This window comes from Alligator mississippiensis, chromosome 3 (genome assembly GCF_030867095.1).
Source record: "Alligator mississippiensis isolate rAllMis1 chromosome 3, rAllMis1, whole genome shotgun sequence".
NCBI classification, from domain to species: domain Eukaryota; kingdom Metazoa; phylum Chordata; order Crocodylia; family Alligatoridae; genus Alligator; species Alligator mississippiensis.
In genome coordinates, this window is record NC_081826.1 from 280,700,933 (window position 1) to 280,720,090 (window position 19,158).

A 19,158-nucleotide genomic window follows, 5' to 3' on the forward strand; every position below is an offset into this window, starting at 1 on the left:
CATCTTACGTATCAATGTCCCCATGCTTCAAAATGGCAATGGTGGGGGCTTTAACTAAAGCTTGTCGAACGAGCTTTAATTAAAGTGCCACCACCACCACCATTTTGAAGCACAGGGACTCTGATTAGCACTCTCCAACAGACTCCATTAATCAAGTCTGCTTAATGATGTAATTACAGCCTCCCTGAATGTCTACAGGGTTCCTAAGAGTGCTCATCCCTGCCATATAAACGAATTTTAGCTTAATAATGGTGTCCCTCTTGTAGATTAGTGATGAAATGGCAATACCATAATAAATTAAGTGAGGTGAAATATGCCCTTGCATTCCAGAGATCACAACAGCACTGCCCTATGCTCATCGAGGAATCCCAGTGAGCTACAAAAAATAGTTCTCAGAGCAGTGAAGCCCAAGCTGGTGAGCAGCAATCAGAAGGATAATTGAACTTCCCCTCTTTGTAGAGTGAGATACTAGACCCTCCAAGGAATAACCCTAAAAGCGGTCTGGAGTATCAGAGCCACCCATTATGCACGCACAAAAAAATAGTCTAAGGTGGCAAACTCATTTTAAAGAAATTGTGTTGATCAAGGACAGTGATATTTCTACCCAGGGCAGAGGGGAAAGGGTTCCACTTTCAGGATCTGTCAGAGAACACAATTTGTAAAATACAAGTGTGACTATACTCAATTTTTGTGAAGAATCGAAAAAGAATTTGGAACGTCAAATGCAACAGTCCTGGACTTTTGCTTGGTCGTATCACCACAGCCTTGGGATTGCTCTCCTTACATTCTGAGCTGTCAGCAAAGACAACACTCCTGTCAGACAGGCAGCCACCTCCCAACATGTAGAACAACTTCTTGATGGAAACATGCCTATTAAAGCAATTATGAGACTATTTTCTTACACAGTTTACTTACAATTTTCTGGATCTAACTTGCTGAAGACACACTGTCATGAGATTAGCTAACAGACCACTGCTTCTAAACCAAATGATGTATCATAAAGGCAAGACATTCCATTCTGTCTGTAATAACACGTACGATATCATAATCAATGTGGTTACCACATCATTTGGAATCTATTGCCACATGCTCAGATAATCCATTTTAGGAAGTTAATTCCCAACTTATTAAATCACAAGTTGCTAAGAAAGTAAAGTCCTAATATTTCTGTTTTGTAGATTACTGAGATCAAGGGATAATTTTTTTTGCCATACACTCTATCAAAATAAACAAATGCAGTAGAAATACAGAATTTCACAATAAATTCTAATATCATAACAGTTTAGTCTGTCTGTCTATAATACTTAATTCGCAATCTGATTGGCTGACAGAAACAACCAATCAGAGTGCAAATGCAGCATTTGGACAGGAGGTGGTGGCACAGCAGAGTGCCACCAAGATGGTGAGGACACAAGGGATGGAGCAGGGGGGCCAGGCCAGTGGAGCTGGCCTCACCCCCCCACTTTCTCCTTGAAGGTGGTGGTGATGGTGTGGGTGGAACAGCGGGGGTGGGGGCAACGCCAGCACAGATGGCCTTCCCCTCCCCCCCTGCCCTGCTCCCAGGAGGCAGTGGCAATGGAGTATACAGAGTGGGGAACGAGGCCAGCAAGCGCTTAATTTATTATGGTATTGCCATTTCATCACTAATCTACAAGAGGGACACCATTATTAAGCTAAAATTCATTTATATGGCAGGGATGAGCACTCTTAGGAACCCTGTAGACATGCAGGGAGGCTGTAATTACATCATTAAGCAGACTTGACTAATGGAGTCTGTTGGAGAGTGCTAATCAGAGTCCCTGTGCTTCAAAATGGTGGTGGTGGTAATTAAAGCTCGTTTGACAAGCTTTAGTTAAAGCCCCCACCATTGCCATTTTGTAACATAAGGACATTGATACATGAGACGCTGCAGGTGCTTTAATCAGAGGGTCTTGGAGACCCTCTAATTAAAGCACTCCCCCCGCTCCTCAGGACTGCCTGTAAAAACGCTCAGGGATATCAAGTTCTATTCTCCATGTGGCAAGTTCTCTAAATGCAACTATAGATTAATTAGTTTTGCATCATTTTCATTGTTTTCTTATTGACTGAAAACAGAATAGAAATGGCTGAATTGTATGAATCCTACAGCAGAGCACTGGACCGTGATGGAAATGGTGTCAGGCTATTAACCTGAATAGTACTGCCAAACAGCAGCACAGTCAGATACTAGTATGAACTAATGTAATGTCCATGTATAATTTTGGTTGGGAAATAGGTGCTTATCTATTATAGGATTCATATTTTCCTTAAAGGAAGAAGAGATGTATTTATTAGGGCTGTGCAAAAGTTTGGTCGCTGATTCAATTCGGCTAAGATTTGGTCCGATTCAATGGCTGAATCTCCAAATCTGCATCCAATCAGGAGACCCTTTAATCTCTCCAAATTGAATCAGAACCCTCTGAATTGATATGGAGAGATTTAGAAAGATTTGACAATTCACACATAGACACAGCTTTAAATGTTTTTTCTGCATACCTCAAGGTACCAGGCAGCTCATCAAGGCTGCAATGGTGGGGCAGATGGAGCATCCCACAAGAGCTCGGCAGCAGAATCGGAAGTGGTCCACCAGGGTCTGCCAGGGAGCGCACTAGGGGCCCCCCCACTCCCTCCGGCTCAGCGACTGGTGCCTTCTGAGTCTGGAGGGACACCCAGGGTCCCCCCATGGCCGATTGCTGAGCTGGGGTACTTCTGGTCCACTTCCAGGTTCGCTGCCACACTCCTGTGGGATGCTCCATCCACCCCACCATTGCAGCATTCATGAGCCATGCCTGGTACCTTGAGGTATGTAGAAAAAATATTTAAAGCTGTGTCTATGGTCAAATCACTGATTCTCTGAATCTGCATCGAATATTCAGATTTGGATTCGGCCAAATCAAATCAGGACAGTGATCCAAATCAACTAATCGAATCGCTGTCCCCCGATTCGGGCCAAATCCAAATCCAAATTGAATATGGCCTGTTTTACCCTACCCTAGTATTTTTATTACCTGCACTTTTCTATGAGTATGTATTTCCTTTCTTTTTCTTCTCCCTAGCAAAAATCCCCCTGGTCCTTTTTTTAACATGAATATCTGCTTAAACAGAATGCTCCTAAGTATATTTAGGATGCTTTAAAAAAAATCTCATAGCTAAGGTGCCATAAAGAATTAGAATTGTGCCCTTTCTCTGTCACTTAGTTCCTATACAGTACTGGGGCAAATCCCTTAATCCAAGCTCTTTGAAAGTCACCATTTGTGTATGTTTTTTGTTTTTTGAAGTGCCATTTGAGACATGTGGGTGTGGTTTGCAGAAAAACTAAACGCTCTTCAGTTGTAATTCAACAGGCACAGATATTTGAACTCATACAAAGTGTGATATAACAATAAGTGCTCCAGAAAGTCAGACCCTGGGCGATTAGGTGCCCAAAACTGGTGGTTATTTTTTTCCTGTGTATAGGAATCATAGAATCAAAGGAAAGTAAGACTGAAAGGGACCTCAGTAGGCCAACCCCCTTTTCAATGCAGGATTGCCCCTGATTAAACCATCCCAGCCAAGTGTTTATCTAATATGCTCTTAAAATTTCCCAAGGATGAACATTTCACAGCTTCTCTAAATAGTCTGTGTTGATGCTTAACCACCCTTGTAATGACAAAGTTCTTCCTAATATCCAGTCTAAATTTCTCTTGTTACAGTTTGAGTCAGTTTTTCATGTAGCCACAGAAAATATTACCATCTTCTTTATACCCGCTTTTTAGGTATTTGAAGACTGTTACCAATCCCCCCTCACTCTTCTCTTCTCCAGACTAAGCAGCAATATGCTTCTGTTTCTTGTTAGTACATAGGGATAAGACCACTGTTGGGGAGGAGGTAGGGAGTAGAAGGGACTAGACAATATATTCATTCTTATCTATGAAGTATTCAGATACTAAAGTGCTGAGCGCCACAGAAAACTTGAGACAGAAATGAATAATTCTGTATTCAAAGCCAGGTCAGAATGAATGCCTGGTGCTGCACAACAGTATGAGGATAAAACAAAATATTGCCTAATTGCTCATTCAGTGAATGGCAGCCACCCACTGGAAAAACTAGTGTGGAATCATGGAACTGCTATTGTCACAATACTTATGTACAGGGGAGTCAAATTAAGGTTGCATGGGCAGCCATAATTCTGATGTTTCCTAATTTGTTAATGTTTGGTTTAACATTCTCTTTTAATATAACTTTTTGCCTATAGCTACATATTGAATAGACAGCATTGGTCCAGATTCAGCTACACCCTTTGGCTATTTATCAGTTTATGGAAGATGGGCTCCAGGCTTCTGCTCCTCATTTAGCTTTAGCAATGAAAGGGCATGTGTAAATGAAACAGGGGCCCTAAATTGAAGTGGTGGGTTTTTAAAAACACCACTGCAATTTAGGGCTGATTAAAGCCCCCTGTTGTGCACACATCCCACTGACTTACCTGCCTCTCTGGCAGCGGGGAGAGGGGGGCAAGCTGCTGGTGGGCAGAGCGTTCCCTGATCTGGGGGAAAGGCTGATGTTTCCCTCCGCAGCAGCAGCGCCCCCCACCGCCTCACTCCCAGGTGGCACTCACCCACAGGCACCTGGCTCAGGTGATCCCAGGGAACACTGCAGCTGCAGAGGGAAGCACTGGGCCCCTGGGCAGCACAGGCAGGCTCTGTGGGGGGAAAAAATAGATCAGGCTCGCCACTTTTCTTGGCCAGAGCCTGCCTTCCCGGGCTGCTGCCAGGCTGCCTCCAGGGCTTCCTGCAGAGCCCCTGAGTTGCATGGTACCTGGTGCTTTGTTCTGTGGCTGTAGGCTGCCTGTGGCAGAGCACTGTTGGTGCCTGCCACTTTAAGGGCTGGAGCAAGCAGCAGCCATGTGCTTGAGTACAGTGGCCACTTTGAGACCCAGGATATATATAGGATGAAACAACAGTTTGCTGCTGGCAGCTGTAAGAGAGACATCAGCCAGTGGAGCTGAGGCTCAGGAACAGCTTGGAGGTTTATGGGCTGGGGCAATGAGGATGGATGAGGCTCCTGGTCCTGGGTATGACCTAAAACTGCACCCTGCTGGGGATGGGTGGCCTGGTGGGTCTCCTGGTGGTGTAGGAGCCCCCAAGAAATGCCAGGCCAGTTACCACCCCGGTGAAAGGCAGGTTGGGGCACCTTAATAACTCCAGCTCCCCCAACTGGGTGGGTTACGCCATAGTAGGGCCAAGAAGGCAGAACCACGCTAGAGAGAGTGGGCTAGATGCTCAGAAACCTAACTTGAGGCACCCTCGAATGGTCAATGCTGGGGCCAGGACCAAAAGGGTCAAAAGGGCTGGGAGCCCACCGCGAGAGATGCCCAGAGCTGGGGGCCTGCAGTTCCAACTGGCCTTGGAGGTGAGGCCAAAGTCCTGGGGGGCCACACCCAAGAGGGGGAATAGTACAGGGAGCTTGGCAGCCCAGAATGAGGGAAGAGTAGGCTGCCTGATGGGAAGGGATCTAGCTGGGGTCCAGCCTGGAGGGTTATGTGGCTCAGTGTGGGGTGGAGACATTAAGAACTGAGATGCCATCTGTGAGGCATGGGCTGTGGTGTAGGGAAGGTTTCAGAGATAATGCCCCATGACTTCAGGGCAGGAAATGGGCAGCCTTCTGCCTAATTAATACCATAATCATTTTCCATCAAGGCAAGAGAGTCAGGCAGTTGGTTCAGAAACAGGTGAGTGAGCCAACATCCAACTGGCCCTGGGAAGGCCCCCTGTTACATCACTGAATTTCCTACAGCAGCTGGAACTAATACTCAATACACCGCTGAGGCGTGCAAACACCGACGCCATTAAAACGGCACAAAAGCAATTAACCCACTGTAAAGTGCCGTGCACATATGTTCCTTATTTCGTCTACACATGGCCATAGCTTCTAGCCAGTGATTGCTGTACAGAGACACTCAGGAAAGAAAAATGCCATTGATGAGAGGTGGGTACATGACAGAGGAAAAACAGACACTGGGGTTTAATCTTGAGAGCTGCTAAGCATTCTCTGAAGATGCTGAACTCTGGATCAGGTCTTTATAGATCAGAGGAGGTAGCAAAAGGAGCTTGAAAGAAAATCTGAGAAATGAGAGCCAAGTTTGAATGGTCTTGGTTCCAGCTGCTGATATAGACTTCTCTCTCCTGGGCTGCTGCCTTCACCATTGAGAGAACATTATGGAGCTGGCTTAATAATTTGTCTGTTTTGTTCTGCTGTTGGCACTGGGGTTTTAGAAGAGGAAGAAAGGAAACATTAAGGGAAAGGCACCAGGAAGTGAGGAATAGTTTCTTCTTATTTTATTGCGGCAGCATCTAGAGGCCTCTAGCGGGATTTAGTCCCATCATACTAGAACTGTATCAGTATGCCAGAGAACAAAGATCCTGCCCTGAAAGGTCCTGCCTTTCAGATCCTGCTTTGAAAGGTGGGCAGTGTAATTGAAAAAGGAAATGCAATAGGACAGTGCAAGTAAACCATGGCAGGAAGGGGAGAGGTGATTTTTGCTGAGACCAGGTAAGATCAGCTGTGAGCACAGTTTGATAGCTCCAGGTCCCCTTTTTTTCTTTAATTATATTTATTATGAATTGGTATCAGCAACTCAAATTTCAGTGACAACTCAAAGGAGCAGAACAGCCACAAAACAGAAGGAGGAAGGGGAAAAAGTAGAGGAGTAGGGAAGAAAATTAACAGCAAATTTGAGAAGTTTACGTAGATGAGAGAGAGACCAGGACTGGGAGGTTAACAAGCAAGAGCAAATGGGGGGTATAAAGCAGAACAGGATGCCTGGCACAAAAAGGAACAAAACCTGACATCATAATTGTTTGTTAATGTGGGAGCATTTAGTTTACTTTTGCTCTGCACTCATAGTAAGAAGCACTGTGTCCAGAATGCCTTATAAATTAGTAAGTTAGATTCCCAAGGGTGACAAATTGATGCAAATATTTGCCCTAGGACTAAGAGGAAATAGTAGACAATGACAGCACAGATGTCCTTCATCACTTTTCTGATGACACAGCTAAATTTCCCTGGGCAAGCAATTGATAATCAGCCATTCGGTTGGCATGGAGTGCTTATGGAACAGCATGTAATATAGTCAGCCATTTGCACAAAAACATGTAAAGTAGAATACATTAATTAATAAAATATACTTGTCCACATGCAGCTGAAATATCATGGGCTGTATGCAGGATTGTTTTTTGTTTCTGCTTGTTTTTTGGTGATAGTTTTTGTTTTGCTAAGAAACAAGATTCATTGTGAGAACTCTTCTTAAATAATAAGCAGACAATTCATATAGTTTTAATGATTTTATTAAAAGTTCCTTTAAACTTCATTTATTTCATTCACTTATGCATTTTTGCTCTTTAACACACTGGAAATTTTTTTGGAACTTGCTGCATACAGTACAGTATAGTTGATGTTGGTAGTAAGTGATCCAATTCCACTTGTTCTCATAGATTTCAGTGTCCTTTTGGACTTCAGTTTATGAGTTGGACATGTATGTTTCTGGATCTAATGCGCTTTTGCTGAAAATACAAATCTCTGTATAAACAGGAGGCCTGCACAAAGCAGCTAGTTTTCGCTTCAGATTTGGATTCAGCCAATTTGGGGGACAGTGATTCAATTTGGTGATTTCCCCCCCTTCCTCTGCCCCTAGTACTTACCAGCTCGGAGTCGGCTGCAGCTCCGTGCTGCAACCACCAGGGACTGCCCGAGTTATCAAAGCTCTCCAAATCTATTCCAAAGATACAGAGAGCTTTGACTCGATTCGGACCTTTAATTGGTCCCCTGATTCTGTTCGGATTTAGAGATTCAGCCACCAAATTGGGCCGAATCTCCTCCAAATCAAATCACCACCCAAAGCTTCGCACAGCCCTAATAAGCAGTGGTTATTCACTGAAGACAAATGAAGCTGCCTTCATAAAATTGCATGTTCCAAGACAGGCGTTCTCTGGCTCCCAGCACCAGGTCATCCAGGCGTGGGGCCCGATCCCCAGAGTGTGATCTCCACATGTGGTACTGGGCAGAGGTGGTACAGAGCCCCAGAGCTCAAACTTGGCACACTGGGTCCAGACCAGCCCCATGCCCCTCATTTGGCCTGTGGGGCCAAAAGGCTGAGCACCTCTGCTGTATGTTTTACCCAGAGTATCAAAGAAAGCTCTTGATTGGCTCTTGTTTGGAAGTCCTGATTATGACTGTTTTGAAAATGCAAGTAGCCTTGCATACCTACATTTGCACCAGAGTCTGTGCAATTCCTCACCATCCCAGAGACCAGTTTTCCTTTGAGTGCTTGATATGCATGTGCATATGTTCCTCAGACACTATAGCTTAGAGACTTCTCTTAGCAGCACTTGTGTAATGTGGCCTAGCACCACCCTACTCCATGCCAAGATCATTAAGGACAGTACTAGGCTTCCTACTTCTCTGTTCCTCTCACGCACCTTGGTTTAGCAAAGATTGAGTAGTGTTTTGAGCTCGTGCTGTTTGCTGCCTACAGATTCCGAAAGCTCTTCTTTTGAAGAGGTGTTGTGGTTGCCTCTTTCTCTTCTTTTTTTCTAAAGAGAAGGAACAAAAATGTTCCCCTCATTTGGAACTGCATCACCTGCCTGTCCTGAGATGCCTTCCCAAAAATATATAAACTCTTCTTCTCTGCATCATTTTAGGACTTATCCTTCCATTCTTCAGTAAACCTCTTCCCTCTAAAGAAAAATCCTTGACTTTAGCTTCAAACCCATCTCCTTACCAACATGACTTCTCCTAGATCCATAAGATTCAAATTTTGTCCATCTTGCAGTGATGCCATGCCCACATACAGCATGTCTGCCAAGTGTCCATATTGCCATTTCTCACAGTCCTAGGAAATGCTCCATGTACAGGTTCTGATGTCCCACACTAGGAAGGAGGATGAGAGCAAATTCCAGCTTCCTGGGTACGTCTGTGGCATCTGTTTCCAATTCCTTGACTTGGAACTGTGCTGGGTACTGGGAATCCATGAGTACAGGTTCCTTGAGAAGATTTCCTGTCTCCTCAGTTTTGGAGAAGCTGGCAACAGGTTACAGGACAATACCAGTCCCTGAGAGGTACTCATCTCAGGTCTCCACAAGGAGCCCTGCTTCTCCATTGCCTCATCCTTCCTGCCCAAAGGCTTCAGAGCCTTGGATAGGTGACACTGAAACTTGCTGAAACTCCAGCACACATTCTCTGGCACCATCCTTTGGTTTTGTCAGTCATCCTCAGTCAGCACACCAGTAGTTCAAGACAAATGCCCTAGGCACTCCTCAGCATCACCTTGTCCTTTGAAAAGGAGTGCTGCCCTGGTTCTCGCACCATTTTCTACTCTGGCATTGAGATCCTCAGTCATGGTTTTCCCAGGCTGGGTGAGTGGCAGCTCTTTCAACCCAGTCTTTACCCAACCTCAGTACCCAACCTCAGTGGCTCCAGGTGATCTGGAAAATCATCTGTGGAACTAGTACCTTTTGCTTCTTTACTGGTACCACATGCAAGTCCACCAGTGCTTCCACCAGCTCTGCCCACAATTTCCCGCCCCCCCAGTTCCAGACTGAGACCCTCATGCAGCTGCCTACAAAGGGTGACTTTACAAAATCTTCATTTGGTTCCAGTATGAAGCACAGGTCTGTTTTCTCTTCAAGGGCCCTCACTAAGATAGTCCTGACCCCCAAACCAGCTCCCTTAGGTCTCATTGGTACCTGGTTCAGTGACTGCAAGGTTCCTATCTGGACTTCCCAATGTGGCTATTTGTGCCTAGGATTCATGGTCGATCACCTGTACTGGGGACAGGTCCTACTGCCTAGCATCTCACTCCTCCAGTCACCCTCCCAGATCCCTCTAAGTCACCACCTGTGCCTTCACTGGATTGAGAAAAGTCTCCAGATTCAGATTTCAGATGGAGTGATCCTCAGAGAAACAGCCCCTCCTCTTCTCCCTTTCTGGACGAGGCCATTATTCCTGTGGTCTCCCAACAAACTGATAACTTTAGGGGTTTAGAATGGCAGGGTCCTGCCTTGCATGCCATGACTACAGCAGTGGCCATGGGGCACCCCTCACAGCTGCAAGGATCAATGGGAAGTGGAGTTCTTCAGTACTAAGTCTGACGAAGTACTTCATACCCTAAAGGGCTCTAGGGCTACCTTTCTTGTACATTTGTCAGCCCTTGGGATGAATCACACATGCCCACCTATATTGGTCAGAAACACTTGCAACATTCTTCCTCCATTCCTTCTCTTTTGTACACTGGCCTTGAGACTCTCCCAGGGAATGCCAACAGTTCCACCAGAGCAAGCATTTTTCTGCTGGACCATCTGCCTCTTAGCATCCAGCCAAGTAAAATTTTTGGTGTTGCAGTCTTTGGTGCAATATTTGGTGTTCCCTCTAATCTCTTCTCCTCCCAACCCCCTTTTCCTTCAGTAACTGCGTGGCCTACTTTTTAGGGAATATTAGATACCATAACTGCTGGATACACCATCCAGTTCAATTTGATATCCACAGTAAATTCTCCATCCCCTAAAGAAAACAGCCTGCACTGCGCTTACTTCCCAGTTCTGAGAAGGATGTGGGGAGGATGCCCTATCTTAGACCTAAGAAAATTTAACAACTTCATTCTCCGGTTCAAGTTCAAGATAGTAACACTAGCTACCAACCCACTGCCACTACAGAGGAGGAATTTGTTTGCATCTCTGTTTCCAGGATGCCTACTTTCATTTGACTGTTCTGCAGGAAATATCTTCAGTTCACAGTAGGTCAAGATCCTCGCAGGAGCCCCAACAGACTGTACTATGATTCTTTTGGTGGTAGTTGTGAATCTAACATGGTATGGGTGGCAGTTCACCCCTGCTGGGACATTTTGGGCCCTTCTGAATAGGCACTGGAGAACCTAATCATTAGGGATTCTGTTTAAAAATCATCAATTCTGATTGGAAAAAAATCTCAAATTCTCTGATAAAAACGCCAAAATCCACAATTAAAATGGAACACCACTAATATATATATATGAGGTATCAATTTAACACAATGTTTTATTGATATATTTACAATATTAAAGCAATTTAGAAGCCTACCAGTGCCTTAATCACTATAATAAAATAAATTCTAAATACCTATCCAATTTGGTATTTGATTTGGGATTTTTATCATGGAAAATCAGATCTCCCTCTGCCTCCTTTGCTCACCAGGACACTCACTCCCAAGTCAGTCTCCCAGCTCTGCAGGTGCTCCTGATTCCTCAACCACAGCTCCCTGGCCCTGCTGGTGCCCCTCAGACCCCACCCACATCCCCCCCTGTCCTGCTGGTACCCCTCACTCCCTGCCCACAGCCCCCTGCCCCCCACAGCCCTGCCAGAATGGTCCCCCACCTGCCAGGGCTGTGGGACCAGAGACCTGGGTCCAGAATGGTCCCCCACCTGCCAGGGCTGTGGGACCAGAGACCTGGGTCCACTGCCCCTTACCCTCTGCAGCATCGTTTGAGTCCCAGCTTCTACCCGCAAAAGGCAGCGGCCACTGCAGCCCAAGCAGAGAGCAAAGCATGGAGCCTGGCTCCCCCTTCCCCTGCAGGCAGCACAGCCAGAGAGGAGCCCATAGCAGGGGAAGGGTGCAGGCTGCCCACTGTGAGCTCAGGCTCTCTGTCCTGCTGCCCTTCCTCCAGGGCCTCCGTAGTCTAGCGGGTGGGACCCAGCACTGCAGGGCAGAGCAGGGCCGGATGGAGAAGCTCCTTGCCATTGTGAGCCCCATGCCACCCTGGTGAGTTGTCCCCTGCCCGCCTGGCAGAGAGAGGGGCAAAACCCCGCACCCCCACCCCCATTGCTGCCGGGTGGGCAGGGGGCATCTCACCAGGGTGATACAGGGCTTGCAGAGGCAAGGAGCTTCCCCACCTAGCCCCAGTCTGACCAGGTCCTGCCCACTGGACCATGGAGGCCCCAGGAAGAGGGCAGCAGGACAGGGAGCCCAGGGTCCACAGCAAGCAGCCCCCAACCCTCACCATCCCATGAACAGATCTGGGGGGCATGTGCCCCCCCCCCCCGAATCCCTCCCAGGAGTGCACACATCAGCAGCAGGGAGCCAGCCCTACCTCCCTTCCTCCCCCACCCCCCACCCTGGATGAGCTTCCCATGGCTCCATCCTGCTCCCCACCGGAGCCCTGCTGCTACGCATTCCCTAAACCCCTCACACTGCCCAGCTGGGCAACAGTCCCAGCCCTGGCCTGACCCAACTCACTCTTTTCCTATGGGGGCCTCAAACCCCACCTCTCCTGCAGACTTACCTGTGGGAGCTGCTCTCCAGGGTGCTTGGTGGCCATGTATCTATACATGCATATGCTGCCCCTGCCTGAGTGCCCTCCTCCTGCTCCCCCCAGCACCCTGCAGGCTGGAACTCTGCAAAAAGTGGAAAATCTGCATATTTCTCTGTTAAAATGATAAATTGGTCTTTTTCTCAGTTAAAAGGGAAAATCCACATTTTTTCCATGGGAAACGGAAAGCCGGAATCCCTGCTCATCATATTGTAATCTCTTTATTCTCTAGGATGCTGCTTTTGATTAAATCAACATAACTCCAGAGTATAGACTAACATCACTGCAATTACTCTAGAATCTAGAGTTAAGTGGCCCTCCAGCCAAAAAAATTGCCCACCCCTGCTCTAGATATAAATCAATAAACCTAGAAAAAAATAGGGTCCTTTTTCCTTCTTTTGCTCTGTGTTTCATTTTGTTCTCCTATCTTTTAATTTGATTCAGAAAATAAATAATTAGACATCAGTAGCTCAAAGGGAATGAATGGTTACAATGTATTAGGTTTGTGTGTAAAACTGTATGTGCCATTATCTTCATGTGGCTGAGTCAAAGGAAGATATGTGATTAATTATTACTATTCCTACTACCGCTGAGTTAAGGATAATTTAAAAAAACAGTGTAGGGCAAAACCAGTGTTTATGTAAGTTCATTAACTTCAAAAGAGTTGCATCTACCTACCTCCACAAGAGAAGGCTGAGGGGGATCTTGTGGCAGTATACAAATTCATTGGAGGGGGGCATCAGGGAATAGGAGCTGCTCTGTTTACCAGAGGACCCCTTGGAATAACCAGACAATGGCCACAAGCTGATGCAGAGTACATTTAGGTTGGGCATCAGAAAGAACTTTTTCACAGTTAGGATCTCCAGAATCTGGAATGGACTTCCAAGGGAGGTAGTGCTCTCCCCTACCTTGGGGGTCTTCAAGAGGAGACTGGACAAGCTACTGGCTGGGGTCACATGACCCCAGCACTTCTTCCTGCCACTGGCAGCAGGTCAGACTCGATGATCCTTTGACACCCCTTCTGACCCTAGCATCTATGAATCGCTCAAGAATCTGGCCCTGTAACTGCAAGTATCTCTTATCAATGTAAGGAGCTTTTGGGCTCTGCCTTAAACCCAAGAAACAAGTGTTATTTGGTTAGAAATCCTATATATAAGTTTATAGTTCTCAGGTGGGTAAAATTTTAATTTAAGGAACTTAGATACCCATTCTTGTGCAGAGGCCACCCAGAGCTGATTGGTTAGTTATACTTTGCTACATGTGTACAAACACTTGCAGGTGAGCTGTACAATTTATGTTTGATGTCAGTGTTTCTCAGGTGGTAGAAAGTGATATGTATGCCAAGCATCCAGATTGGACTGAGTACCTGGAGGGAGAATAACTCAGAAGAGGTGGGTGACCTAAAGGACAGGATACTGATAGTTCCTGATAATAATCCTACTAGGGATTATTTAAAATGTAAACAAATACACCAAAGGAAGCAGTGAATGTCCCTAGGGTTATTTAAAATGAGACAAAAGCCTGACAATATGCTGCAGAGGACAGTCCTTCAGTGGTAGGCAAACAAATAAGATACCTATTCAGTTTTTACCAGCTTTAATTACATGACATAACCCAGGTGTAGTTCTCCTTTGTTAATCTCTTTCTGTACTAAGGTTACAATGAGATAATGAAAAATAAGAATAAATAAATAGATTACTGGACTTCCCAGATGTTGATCATATTGGAAGGGAACTCTGAATATGGCTGATATTTCTATATATTCTAGAAATTTAATCTTCAGTGCCTACTGCTGATCTGGGATTAGAATCTTCACTGCCCATAAAGGGGAAAGTGGGTGCTTAGTATTTAATATGGAGTATTTACATCAATACTCTGAACTCCTCATTGTGTGTGTCTTTCTGTTTTTTTCAGAGTATCTGCATGGCTAACTTTATCTATTATTCTTGCAATGGAGTAACATTAATTTCCTTTTGGTGTTCTGCTTCCTTTCTGACTTGGATTGCAGGTGGTGGGCAGGAGAATGGCAGAAGTGTTCAACCACATGTGGCCCAACAGGACAGAAGAAGCGAACTGTCCTTTGCATCCAAACTGTGGGATCTGATGAGCAGGCTTTGGCTGCTACTGAATGCCAGCATCTGCTTAAGCCAAAGATTCACGCTTCATGCAATAGAGATGTCCTATGCCCATCTGACTGGACAGTGAGCAACTGGACTGAGGTAAATGCATAGAGCTGATAGAACTAACACTTCTGTCTCACATCATCCTTTTCAAATTTCAGCATGAAAAATGTGAAGGCTCTGCTTTTCTACAGAAGGCACTCATAGGAAGATGGAAAAGGACAAAGTAGTATGCCGAATTTCCAAAGCTAAAGTTGAATCTATATAGCCAGCTACAGAACTTAAACAGCAGCCTGATCTAGACTTAGGTTCAAATTCTAGTTCTAAACTCAAATGTATCTGTACAATTGGCCATACCTTAATTCATAACCCAAAAATCTTACATTTGGGGCTTTAGAACCTGTATCATACCTGCAGGGATGTTAAACATGGGGGAGAAGAGGGCAGGTTGGTCAATAAAAAATCCAAAAATGGATTAAGACTTGATAAAGATGTGTTTATTTGAGGCCTGTCTCTACAATAAATAAATTATTTTGATCCGTGTTCTTATACCAGTCTCCCATTCAGACCTTGGTATCACTCCTTTATCAAACAGTAATTGTCATCTATGGTAGGTCAACTTTCAAGTGGAAGAGTAATAAATAACCCAGAGGCTTTACTTTTACACAAAGGTGGCCATACAGCATGTAGGCAGTCTCTTCTTCCAAAATCAGTCTGTGTCCAACACTTCTGTGCAGTTTTTAGTGAGCAACCTGTCTCAAAAATGAAGTCTAATAAGAGATCAAGGCAGAGAGCAAACCTTTATCCTCCCTGGCTGATAAGGATTACTGGAAAGAATCTTTCATGCTCCAAACCTAACAGTACCACACATCATCCCAGGACTGAACATTTTCTCATATGCTAAGAAAAAGAATATGGGAGACTGTGTGAGAAAATGTCACACGGTAGCTTCTGCTGTGTTAACAATAATTACACTTAAAATCCAACCAAGCCCTTGAGAAGCCTTCTATCCAAATCCAGTTCCAAATGTAATGCATTATTTCCCCTAAGCATTTAAGAAATATTTTTCATATTGTCCACACTTTACAAACAAAAAGCAACCTCCTTTCAAGGATCTGATTTACAGGAAAAAGCAACCTCCTTTCAAGGATCTGATTTACAGGAAAAAGTTGTGGCTTGTTCAGATTCTTCATGGAATTCCCAGAGCCTGGGCATGAGCCCCAATGTAGAACATACCTGAAAAAAATCTGCAGCAGTATATACAAGAAAGGATGAGATGCTAAGCACCAAATGATCCCTTGTCTCTTTCTCCCACTTTGCAATAACAGATTAACTCATTATGCTTCTTTTTACTCCATTTGTTTGTTAGGGCTGCCATATTGCAAATCTTTAAAGTAGTTGGTACAATAATATATAAGTACTTTTAATGGCAACTGGTGAACTGCAGAAAATGAGCTCATCAAAATTATTAGTTTTAAAATACTACAGTGTGTGTGTGTGTGTGTGTATACTGCTGCAGTATATATATCTGCTGGTCCTGTTTCTATTTAACAGGAAAATTTATCTGGTGTAGTGCTAATCTATAGAATGTCTTTGCACTTTTTAGCTATCTGCAAATTATAGGCTTGATCCTGCAAAATTCTCCACACCTGCATCTTCCAATTAAGTAAAAAAATGATCTAAGTTGATATTCAATTTAAAGATTAACTTGAATACCTGTGGAGGAGACAGCTGTTGGGTTATTGAGTGACCTGTGTAGAAATGTATGCATGTTTGACTCTCAAACTATTTCACTGGTCTACTAAGAAGTTTATTTTGTATTGTTTAGCTAGATAATACTCAATTGTTACAGCATAATAAAGAAATCAAACTTTTTTGTGATAATGGCAACAGCTGGATAGCAGATATTTTCCTCTGATCCAGGGCATCTTCACCAGCAAAATGCATGTCCCTTTCAGAACTTCCAAGGCTTATCTACAGAAGCTCCCTCCCTTCCCCTCCGCCTTAGCTCCCTGGTACATGTATGTTCTGGCACACACACGCACATGCGCACACACATGCATGCGCACACACATTCTGTAAAAATATGCTCCCTAATGAGTTTTGCAAATTTGACACAGATACTAATGATTAACTAATTGAATTCTAGGGCAGTTTAAATTCAGCTAATGTTGTTGACGTAGCATAGTATATCCAAACAGATTTGTAAAATCTTCAGTAATTGAACCACATTTTAGCTACCACTCCAGTTCTTCAGAGGCAAACATGTATTTCTGACTGCAACCACACTTAAAGAAAGCTATGTTAATACCTTGCCATAAAAAACAGGGGCTGTAATGGCTATGTTTTACTTACAACAACACCTTCTGATTGTGGCTAAAAATGTGAAAGAACAAGATGGACTTTGTCTGCTTCTTGCTTTTAGTAACTATCAACAACACTCTGATTATAGAGCATTTTTGGCTGATAACACTGTAAAAGATGGAAAATATACAGTCTGATGTAAGCCCAAAATAGACCTGAGGTTGAATTTGCATGTCTGGCAGCTAGAGAAATTAGTGTGTGTGCTAGTAAACTGAACACACTTAATTGGGCAATAATGAAAATGGAATACTGTGCGTCATTCTAAAATCCCTTGAGTTTATACCACAATTTAACAATGGAGATTCTCACAATGGAGATTTTCGGAGGTACTTAAGCAATTTGGATGCCCGTTTTCAGTTAGAATCCATGAATTTCATTGTCCGTTTCTTATTAAAACTCATGGGAATCCCAATTAAATCATAAAACTTTGAAAGCAACTGTCAAAATGCATAGGGCAGAATGGTGATAAAGTATAAGAAGGCTCAGATAAGACTGGCTTATTTCTTTCTTCAGATACAAAGAACATAATGTCAACAGTTGCCCTCTTCCTCGTAAACCAAAATCTTTTGCTAGCAACCTAAATGAACTCAAGGGAACAAGCCTAAACTGCTATAAAATGGCATACCTTGGGATCTGCTTAAGACCTCCCAGGTTCCTTATTGAGAAAGCAGTGATTAAGAAAAATGTTACATTCATGAAGTATTAACAGAAAGCTAATGAAATTCCATAAACGCAGCATCAGTTCTTCATAAATCCAAGCTGTAAGGCACGGAAGAAAAGCCAAAAGGGGTATACTGGGTAAATACATGTTGACAAGGAGAAAAGAATACAATCTGCCACAGATTTAAGGACTTTGTCCCTCTCCTATTTCTTTCTTCTTTTCCCATCACGGAGTAGTTGCAATAAAAGGCTCTAAGGGATGTGCTGCTGCTGCTTCTGCTTCTGGAGCTAGGATGTGTAGAGCTGCACAGGCCAAATTGAACCATACTGCAGGCCAGATCGAGGTCTAGATCTTGGATCCAGATGCCAGTTGAACAGCCTTGACCTAGTGGTTAGAGCATTGATCCAAGAAGTGAGAGACCTACTTTCTAGTTCTTTCTCCAACTGAGCAGTAACAAGCCTAACTCCAGTCCTCAGGCAAGCATGTTTAAACTTCATGAAGGTCCTCAGAGAGGCTCAACTAGTCTTTTCTTCTAAGTGAAACTATTCAAAAACATTTCTCTTATGAGAGAGACTACAAGGGCAGCCTGTAGGTGGCAAGCGACAGATCAGGGAGGGGACAGGCAGCACAGCAACAGATAGGGAGGAAGCAAAAAGCAGAGCAGGAGATGAGGCAGGGGCATAGGCTAAGCTAGGGAGCAGCAGGTATAGCAGTAGATCAAGAAGAGGAAGGGGTTTGGGTGGCAGTTGGCTAATTTGTGGCACACTTGTGGAAAAAGGTTGACCCACCCTACACTAGGGTATGGTGTCAGGATCCTTCTTTCTTGTTCATGTAATGGCCCCATGACTCTTGCAGTCTTCTCTGCATAGCACCACAGCTTCAGCATGAAGAGATGAGGTTGCCACCTGGCCAGAGTATTCTCCACCCTGGTACTTTGGCCATTCTTCTAGGACAGTGGTTTCCAAACTTTTTATAGTGAAGATCACTTTTTCAAAGTAAAGGACAACCCAGGATCTACTGTGCCCTGTCACCCCTTGCCCTGCCTCCCCGGGAACCCCCCCACCATGTGCCCTCAGACCACGGAGAGTCCCAGACCCAGCCAGGTTGGGCCCCATGCCACGTTGTCTGGCCACCAGGTGGGTGCAGCTCAATACAGCCGCAACACAGAAGTGGAATCGGTTCCAGCCTGGCCAGATCTGGGAAGATCTGGTCATTCAGGGGCACATCGGGGGGGCTCCTGTTGCTGGACACAGCCCAGTGGAGGCTCTAGAGGCCCGTGCCTCTCCCCTCAACTCTGTTCAGGACAAGATTTGGAAAGATTCAGACATAGACACAGCTTTAACTGTTTTTTCTACATACCTCTAGATACGAAGCAGCTTGTCAATGCTGCGATGCTGGGGTGCATGCGGTGTCCCACAGGAGTGTGGGAGGCTCCCCAGTGTGCTCAGCTTCAGACCCAGAAGTGGACCAGAAGCACTTCCAATCCACTTCTGGGTCTGCTGCGGAGCATGCAGGGGGACCCACTCATGCCTCCAGTACTTCTGGTTCACTTCCATGTTCACCACTGAGCACACAGGCCCCCTGCACTCCTGTGGGAGCTCCATCTACCCCAGCATCCCAGCATTCATGAGCCTCGCTGGTACCTCGAGGTATGTAAAAAAAACAAAACCCCCACTTTTAAA

General features: G+C 44.8%; 1 protein-coding gene across 7 annotated transcripts in view; it reads left to right on the plus strand.

Moving 5' to 3' along the window:
• Positions 1–19,158, plus strand: part of ADAMTS12 (ADAM metallopeptidase with thrombospondin type 1 motif 12) — a 353,569-nt gene that overhangs the window by 314,520 nt on the left and 19,891 nt on the right. For all 7 annotated transcript variants that reach the window (XR_002092999.2, XM_059725240.1, XM_059725239.1 and 4 more), the window contains one exon: positions 14,340–14,550. Coding sequence is in view for 6 of the 7 variants with exons in the window: in XM_059725240.1 (XP_059581223.1) it covers positions 14,340–14,550 (211 nt within the window). In the remaining variant the exon portion in view is untranslated. The remainder of the gene's footprint in view (positions 1–14,339; positions 14,551–19,158) is intronic.